This window comes from Eublepharis macularius, chromosome 6 (genome assembly GCF_028583425.1).
Source record: "Eublepharis macularius isolate TG4126 chromosome 6, MPM_Emac_v1.0, whole genome shotgun sequence".
NCBI classification, from domain to species: domain Eukaryota; kingdom Metazoa; phylum Chordata; class Lepidosauria; order Squamata; family Eublepharidae; genus Eublepharis; species Eublepharis macularius.
The window spans coordinates 11,173,098-11,182,610 of record NC_072795.1 but is presented as its reverse complement, the minus strand read 5'-3'; the positions used below and the strand labels follow the sequence as shown (position 1 = coordinate 11,182,610).

Here is a 9,513-nt window from a genome sequence, read left to right as displayed (position 1 = left end):
TTTGCCTGTCAGGAGTCGGTAGAAAGGGTTTCTAGTCAGCCAGGAGAGTTAGTATTCTCTTTGAAGCATCTCTGCAATAATTCTCAAGGGAAAGTAGAAAACCACCTGAAAAGATGCTTGAATTTGGCCTTTAGTGGCCTGAATTCCACCACAGCAACTAGCTGTAAATATTTTACCTCAGTCCAAAGCTTAACATGAACTACATATTGTTTCCCGGTCATGAACTGTATAATCCTTGTAGTGATGACTGAAAATTATCTTTCACACATTGTATTTATGTTCTCTTTGTTCATAACAGATTTATTGTTACTAGAATAAACTTTGCTTTCTGATTTATGACCTTGCTAGGAAGATTCAGGGCTGCCAGTAAATGTTGATTAACATTAGTATAGCCCAGGCAAGCCTGATTTTGTCAGACCTCAGAAGCTAAGCAGGGTCGGCCTTGGTTTGTAATTGGATGGGAGTCCTCTAGAGAATACTAGGGTTGCAGAGGCAGGCAATGGCAAGCCACCTCTGTTAGTCTCTTGCCATGAAGATGCCGCCAGAGATCTCTATAAGTCAGTTATGACTTGAAGGCACTCTCCACCAACAATGTTAATATAATAAAACTAGGAAAATTCTACATTAATTAGATTTATGTTAAAAAAAATCAAGATTATGAGGCACTGAATATTTGATTGTCCAAAGTGCCAACAAAGCACTTTAGACCAGGAGCCTGAGTCACATTTTGTACCAACTCCTTTTAACTGTCATCAGAATCAGGGCTTTTTTTCAGCGGGAACGTGGTGGAACGGAGTTCCGGAACCTCTTGAAAATGGTCACATGGCTGCTGGCCCCGCCCTCTGATCTCCAGACAGAGGGGAGTTTAGATTGCCCTCCGTGCCACCAAGTGGCGTGGAGGGCAATCTAAACTCCCCTCTGTCTGGAGATCAGGGGGTGGGGCCACCAGCCATGTGACCATTTTCTCTGAGGGCAACCCACTGAGTTCCACCACCTCTTCTCCCAGAAAAAAAGCCCTGATCAGAATTATACCCTTGTTTTCATTAGGAAGGAAGGACTGTGACATGCCTGTTTGCATCAAGCATACTAGTACTCCAGAGTGGGCAGTAGAGCTAGTAAGGTGGACAGCTCAGATTCCCTGGCATCTTCCCTCTTTTCTGTTCTGCTGCTGTTTCTTTCACAGATGGCTACTCTCAGGGACTTCTTTCCTTCCGGCCATTGCCTTCTCTTTGGTCCTCTTCCATCCGCCTCCAAGAGAGCAACAAGTGCTCTCAGCACCCCTCTCCATTCCCTAATTAGAAAGCTAGCTAGAATCCCTGCTCTACTGTTGTTGTCAAAATATGGATTTCTTTTAACAGTAAAAACAAACCATCCATCATTTTTCTTATACAACAGGCATCGAATGGACTTTATTCTACAAGCTGCCTCCACCTTTCTCACAACAAAACCCACTGTAGCGAACAGTTTTCACCAGCCAGTGTCAGCCACAGGGTGGGTTTTTTCCCCTCCGTGTCTGAGGTTTAAAGGAACTTTTAATTCAATCAGGATGTCCACCCTCCACTTTCTCCTATGAAAGAATGTTGAAACGTTGGTGTGGCTGAGGCTCAGCATTAATTTAAAGCTTATGTGTAAAACACCTTCAGTCCTCATTTATAAGTCTCCTAAACGGGCATCATTTGAAAGTTTTATCAACCATGCTACTGTTTCCTTCCCCAGGTTTGACATGTCATAGTTACTGACAAACTGTTTCCCAAGAAACTCCGCAGCTGATCTTCTCAGCAGGTAAATTTCCTTTTTCAGCTCGATCCTGATGTCTTTCTTTTGCCATTCACTGCACCACTTTTAATAATACACCAGAAGATGAGAAGGTAAATATTAAGCAAGAATTTATTTAACAAGTAGGCTTTGTCTTTGAAAAGCCTGCAGACTTCTGTTTTCATAAATTGCCAGAACTCTTTACAGAGGTGCCTACACAACAGATTAGGAAAAATGGTATTTCTTAGGGGCTAGTGGCTGATTTACCAACTAGCAGCAAGATAGATCTGCCTGAATTCTTTCTTTGGACATGAATTCAGATAAGGCTAATGGGATATAGAAACTCTGGGACAGCAAATCTTAGCAGAATATTGGATGAAACTTAAATGAATGGAGAATTTTTTTAAAACAAATAAGCTGCTGTAATTATTGTTATGGGTCATGAATTGCTGAGACGGGGAATAGCACAGAGTTTATAGTGATGGGGAGGCATTGTCAACCCAAGCACAGGTTCTGTATTGACTTCTGTCACTCCTTCTGGCAGCTTGAAAGTGAATGCTCTCAACAGATTGGTGAGGAATATAAAGAGCTCCATCTTTGCCAACTCTTTCCCTGGACACACACGGGCTCCTGAAAAAGTTAAAGCAAAGCCAGCAAGTAAGTAATATTTCTTCCACATTTTCTTCAGTATTTCCCCCCTTAGTTAGCAGCTCATGTGAGACAGAAATTCTCGATCTTCCTGAAACTACCCAGTATTTATAGCAATCAATTATAAGTTTGGACTTCTGTATTTACCTGCACTAAAGAGCAAAAATTCTTCTCTATCCACAAAATGTCCATTCTTGTCCAAAAAATGATTTGGGTTGAACTTTTGAGGGGTCTCCCATAGCTTGGGATCATAACAAACTGATGGTATATCTGGAACGACCGTGGTGCCCTGCAAGGAAGAACCAGTTGCATCTATGTCAGCAAATTTTGCTTCTGTCCCTCCTTGTCTCAGTACGAATGCTCTTGAAGTTCCCTGGATCCACTTGGAACTCACTTGGATTAGACCAGTAGTCCTGTTTCACACAGTAGCCAAACAGCAGCCCTGGAGGGCAAACAGGACGTAGTTGCCAAGGGCTTCCCTTAATGTTATCTCCTAGCACTAACTTTCAGAGGTTTGCTGCTACAAGGCACGTCTGAGTGCTGCTGCACATCCAGTTACTGGAAGCCACGTAACACAAACAGGTCAGCACAGTGGAGGGAAACTACTTTAGTAGATGATGAAATAATCACACTGCGTGTGATGTCATCATGCAGCAAGCCGGCTCCATTGGCCGATGGGCGGTTGGGACGGCATGTGGAGGCTGCTCGCGTTCCCAATCGAGCGTGGTGGCTGGCTGGTGAGGTTTCGCACACTGCCCCGGATGCCTGCTGCGCCTGGCCCACGGCTGCTGCTCTTGCCGTGGCCGTATGTTGGCGGCAGCGGCAGCGGCGGTGGCACGGGGCAGGAGGGCTGGCAGGCTGCACTCCCCTGCCCCCATCACCCCCTCCGGCGCCCCAGCGCTTGAGGCAGGGGCTGGACCTGCCTCAATGGGCACGCCGGCCCTGGTGGAGACTAGGGAGGGCAGGGTTTGAGGAAAGGAGGGACCTTAGCCAAAGCACCCACCCTCCAAAACAGCCATTTTTTCCAGGAGAACTGATTTCTGAAGACTGGAGATTGCTTGTATTTCCAGGAAATCTCCATGCTCCACCTGGAAGTTTGCAATCCTATGTTGATCCCGGGAACCTTCCTCTGGGTACAAATCTTGGCAGAGGTTCAGCTGGTGGGAACTCATAAGGAAGCTTTTAGGCTGTTGCCCCCTTACTTGCACAAAGGAGTTCCACCCTTGTGCAGGAGTTCAGAAAGGCTGCTTCTCTAAAGGCCATCCAGATGGGATTGCTGCCTTTTCTGGCAGAACTTTCAAGTTGTATCAAGAAGAAATGGGCTTGCAGCAGAAGGGCATACTGTATTTTATTGTTTTCTGTGGTATTCAGGATGTTCATTTTTTAAAATGCCCCGTTTGTTCTTGGGACATAGAATTGCAAATATGCAAATATAATAATAGTCTTTACCTTAGGAATGAAAGAACCAAGAACATTTCCATCCTGCACAGATACTCTAGGGTTCCCAGCTGATAAAATACATTTGAAACGCTGGATCTCATGAATTGCAGCAAATGTGTAGGGCACGTTCTTCCGACCTTGATAGCCGATTAATTGTGAGGAACCAAAAGCATCTTCTATCTCCTTCTGGATTTTCTCTAGGGAAAACATTGGAAAATGTAAGCTTTATTTTGGACGGTTCATTTGTCTGTGGCAATCATTAGGAGATATTTTTTCCATATGAAATTATTTCACATAGTTACAATTAAAAAACCCAACATATGCTGAAATGTAGTGGTGGATAGAGAATCTTGACCTATTAAGAGAGATTCATTTGCTCTGTGCTAGCAGTACTCTAGAAGTAAGAACATAATATAGAAATAAATGAGCTGCTGCGTAGATATGGCTTGTTTGCTAAAGGACAGCAATTTCAACCCTCTGTTTCCAATACCATCTCTTTCTTAATCAATTACTTGCAGTGTTTTGTTCTTTCTAGAACTTAAACCTGGTAAGAGCTTGCATTGCTGTCCTCTTGCTATATATTGTGCAATTTGGACGTGTATTAGACACTGTATCAAATTTTTCAGTCTGAGCCTCTGCAGATAACATCTCACAATGAAGGGACAGTCAAGTAAAACTCAGTATTTCCCCTTCAGCTCCCCAAAACAAATCCCCAAAGGTTATTCCTGCTGTCTGTGCATGCAACTGGGATGTCCTGCAGACTGATACGTTTTCAAAGGCAACAGAAATGGCGTCTGAACTCTCCTTAGACTGGGCACTACTTTGGGTTGCTTTGGCAACCTGGCTGGATGTTGTTGCCTCTGGCTCCCATTGTTCTGCAGAACCTGGAATTTGGAACTGGGGGTGAGGAGTGTAGTAGCCAAATTTGCATATGACTCCAAATTATTCAGATTGTGAAGAGCCTGCCTGAGGATCTCCCTAAAACAAGTGGGCAACAATATGGCAAATGAAGGTAAGTATAAAGTGATGCATATTGGAACAAAAAATCCAAATTGAATGAGATTGAGATTGAAAGAGGTCTTGGGGTTGTAGTGGAAAGCTTGATGAAAATGCCAAGCCAGTGTACAACAACAGTGAAAAAGGCAAACTCCTTGCTAAGAGTTATTAGGAAAGGGGCTGAAAATAAAACAGCCAATAATGTAATGTCCTTGTAAAAAGTTTTGCTGTGGCCTCATTTGGAATACTGTGTGCAGTTCTGGTTAGTGTATCTGGAAAAGGAAAGGTTGGAGAATCTGGAACTTTTCATCCTAGGGAAACAAAACAACTAAGGGGAGACATGATAGAGGTTTATAAAATTAGGCACAGAGTGGAAAAAATGGATAGACACGGCTTTTTCTCCCTCTCCCATAATACTCTAGCTCAGGGACAATGGAATTGTTGAGAAATTGGTTCAGTAAAGAAAAAAGGAATTTTTTTAACTCAATGAGCAACTAAATTGTGGAATTCACTGCCCGTAGAGACAGTGATAGCCAAAAATATAGATCACTTTAAACAGCAATTAGACAGATTCATGGAGGAGAGCTCCATCAACAGCTACTAGCCATGGTGAGTGAAGGGACCCTCCATCTACAGAGGCAGTAAACCTCTGAATCCTGGTGCTGGGAGGCAGCAGCAGAGGAGAGCGTCAACCTCTGTGCCTCATTTCTTTGCCTTCCAGTGCAAACTGGTTGGCTGTTTTGTGAAACCTGATGGACCACTGGTCTGATCCAACAGGCTCTACTTATATTCTTATGTTATGTTCAGAGACAGTGCCCTCAATCAAGGACTGGGAATCAGTTGGGATGCCTGACACTTGGCTAAGGGTGCCATACTCTGCCATCCTAAGATAATAATTGTACAAAATTCCAAAAGTAAATGTGAATTTAACCATAGTCTCTTGATCTTTTATCTTTTCCCCCCTTTTTTCTTCCAAATTCTTGAAGAGAACTTCCAGGTTTCCAGTGACCAAATAAGCTACCAATGTGGGTGCATTTTTGAGAGCTTCCTCAAAGTAGCTTAACATACAAAAATGACTTATGGAAATACAAATAAAATTATTATTATTAGTAGTAGCAGGGCTGGATTGACGGGGGGGCAGGGGGTGTAGTCTGCCCCCGGTGCTGTCAAAGGGGGCGCCAGGCACAGCTGCCAGTCTCCATGAGTGCGCGGAGGGCTGAGCAGAGGGCTGGGAGCCTGCCGCCCCGTCAGTGTGCTACCCGCACAGCAAGCCAGATGCCCCGGTGTGCCGCGGAGCTGGCAGCGGTAGTGCGGGTGGCTGGGAGGCCACCCGCGCCATTTGCTTGCCCCGCAAGACAGGGGGTGTGCGGCAAGCCGGCCGCTCCCTCAGCGGGGCAGGCGAATGGCTCAGGCGGCCTCCCAGCCACCCGTGCTGCCGCTGCCAGCTGTGCAGTGCGACGGGGCAGCTGGCTTGCTGCACGGGCGGTGCGCTCCGCACAGCGTGATGATGTCACGGAAGTGACATCATCACACAGCGCCGGGAGTGTGTGTGCACTGTGCACACGTGCATGGGATTGGACTTGGGTTGCCCTGGGTGCCGGCAACCCTAGATCCGGCCCTGGTTAGTAGTAGTATTATTCAAAATATACATTTATACCATCCTTTAGGAAATCTCCCTGTATTGTTAATATTACACTTACCCAAAGCTTTTATATATTATTTTCTGACAGCATGTTGCTCTCCATCAGATACGATCCTCCAACAGCACAGGCAACTGTTTGCTTCCTAATGCAACGGTCAAAAGGTTCTTACATAGAGTGATCACTAGCTAATTTTTAATAAAAATAATAAAAATAATTTGTGCTTCCAACCCTATTATATTTAAAGAGATAGATAACTTATATTAGAACCATACCATTTTTACAGATTTTCAGTTAAAGTCATAGATTGCTTACATTACACCAGCATTTACAACATGTTGATGATTCTAACTGTAATTTATGCATCCATTTTCCAAAAATTGTACTTTGCATATATGGCGAGAAGTCCACATTCAGATTTAATCCATATGGCGTGCTTGTTCCTAATTTATGAATCCAATAAGTTTCCTGATTCAATAGTAATTTCTGGACATCAGCCCTATTATAGGGGGTGGGGAGCGACGAAAAATTACACAGCATCACAACTCTTCTGCAGAGTGGCCCTTCTCCAGAAAGTGGCTCACCATAGTTGCTTTGGTGGTTTGATTTCTAATACATGATTTCTGCTCCAGAATTCTTGTTTTTATCGTTCTCATACTAGGACCTATGTAAATTAAATTGCAGGGGGCCTTAGACTAAGTAAATTAGGAAGCAGACAGTTTCCTGTGTTGCTGGAGGAATTTATCCTATGGAGAGCAAAATGCTGTCAGGAAATAATTATTATACCATTGGTTTGTTACGCTATAAAGGCTTCTTGCCTTGTCAAAATTAGAATTTTTAGGGTTTTTTTCCTATTAACTTTAAATCCTGAAAAAGTTCCAAATCTTGCAAGGTGTTCTATAACATGTTGTTGCATCTCATGGGGGTTCAAAATCATCAAAACAACATCATCCACATAGCATTTCAGTTTAAATTCTTCATTGTCTGTTTTCAAACCTTTGACTTTAGAGTCTTGTCTTAATTTTGAAGTGAAAATTTGTATTGCTAAAATTAGTTGTGACAGTGGACAGCCTTGTCTAGTCCCCTTTTCAATTTGTAATCCTTCTGTTAATATCCCATCAATTAAAATCTTGGCCTTTTGCTTTGTATAGATTCCTTGTATCCAGTTCTCAAGTCTTGGTCCACAATTTAAATTCTCTACTATTTTTTTGTAAGAAAATCTAGGAAAGGTTGTCAAATGCTTTTTCAACATCCAAAAAAATAAATGCCATCTTGTGTCCCTTTCCCCCCCACTAATTCCATTGCATCAATTATGAATTGAACATTTTCTTTCAGAAAATTTGTGTATAAGAGAAGCCATGTTGGATCAAGCCAATGGCCCATCCAGTCCAACACTCTGTGTCACACAGTGGCCAAAAAACCAGGTGTCATCAGGAGGTCTGCCAGTGGGGAAGGGACACTAGAAGCCCTCCCACTGATTGCCCCCCCAAACACCAAGAATACAGAGCATCACTGCCCTAGACAGACAATCTATACCTTGTTGCTAATAGTCATTGATGGATCTCTGCTCCATATGTTTATCCAATGTTTAGGGAGGCCCACCTGGCATCGACCAGGGCCAGGGCTTTTTCAGTCCTGGCCCCAGCCTGATGGAACGCTTTGTCCAATGAGACCAGGGCCTGGCGAGATTTATTAGCATTTCGCCCAGCCTGTAAGATGGTTGATGCCGGGCGGTGCCCCCTAGCCGGGGGAGCACAGTATATGCCCTCCCTACTAGTGACACCTCCATCTCTCATACATCCCTGGCAAAATACTCTGAAGATAGCTAAATAGGGGGTCGTCTGGATTATGTGCTGCTGTGTTTACATACATACATACACATATATATGTGTGTATGTGTGTGAATATATTTACATGTATTTTAATCTATGTATTGGGATGTTTTATGATTTTAAATTGTATATATGATGAAATATGTTTTTAAACTTGGTTGTGATCCGCCCTGAGTTTGCTGATGTGGGGAGGGCGGAATATAAATTAAATATAATAAATAAATAAATAAACAAATAAAAATTAAAATCCCCTCTTGAATCTGTCTGTACTTGAAGCTGCCACCACCTCCCGTGGCATTGAATTCCATGTGTTAATCACTCTTTGGGTGAAGAAGTACTTCCTTTTATCCGTTCTAACCTGACTGCTCAGCAATTTCATTGAGTGCCCATGAGTTCTTGTATTGTGAGAAAGGGAGAAACATACTTCTCTCTCTACCTTCTCTATCCCATGCATACTCTTGTAAACATCTATTATGTCACCCCTTAGTCATCGTTTCTCCAAGCTAAAGAGCCCCAAGTGCTTTAACCTTTCTTCATAGGGGAAGTGTTCCATCCCTGTAATCATTCTCGTTGCCCTTTTCTGCACTTTTCCCAGTGCTATAATATCTTTTTTGAGGTGTGGTGACCAAAATTGTACACAGTATTCCAAATGAGGCCGTACCATTGAGTTATACAGGGGCATTATGATACTAGCTGATTTGTTTTCAATTCCCTTCATAATAATCCCCAGCATAGTGTTGGCCTTTTTTATTGCCATCGCACACTGTATCGACATTTTCAGTGAGTTATCTACCACGACTCCAAGATCTCTCTCTTGGTCAGTCTCCGCCAGTTTGGACCCCATCATTGTGTATTTATATTTGGGGGTTTTGGCCCCAGTGTGCATTACTTTGCACATGGCCATGTTGAACCTCATTTGCCACATTGACGCCCACTCGCCCAGCCTCGACAGATCCCTTTGGAGTGCCTCACAATCCTCCCTGGTTCTCACCACCCTGAATAATTTAGTGTCATCAGCAAACTTAGACACTTCACAGCTTACTCCCTCACAATCTCAGTGACTTTGAGGAACCTCACAAAAACACGCCCACACTGGTAGCACATTTGGTCGCTGGAAAGCTGGAAGTTCTCTTCAAGAATTGGGAAGACAAAAGGGAAAAAAGACAAAACATGAAGAGGTTAACTTCACATTTACTTTTGGA

General features: G+C 43.4%; 1 protein-coding gene across 1 annotated transcript in view; it reads right to left on the bottom strand.

Moving 5' to 3' along the window:
* Positions 1 to 2,194: 2,194 nt before the first annotated feature.
* The window catches only part of LOC129332002 (cytochrome P450 2C25-like), a 46,378-nt gene continuing 39,059 nt past the window's right edge, over positions 2,195 to 9,513 (bottom strand). Inside the window, exons 9-11 of the mRNA XM_054982740.1 lie at positions 3,853 to 4,040; positions 2,551 to 2,692; positions 2,195 to 2,385 (exon numbers count right to left, since the gene is read on the bottom strand). Of these exons, the coding sequence (XP_054838715.1) occupies positions 2,195 to 2,385; positions 2,551 to 2,692; positions 3,853 to 4,040 (521 nt within the window). The remainder of the gene's footprint in view (positions 2,386 to 2,550; positions 2,693 to 3,852; positions 4,041 to 9,513) is intronic.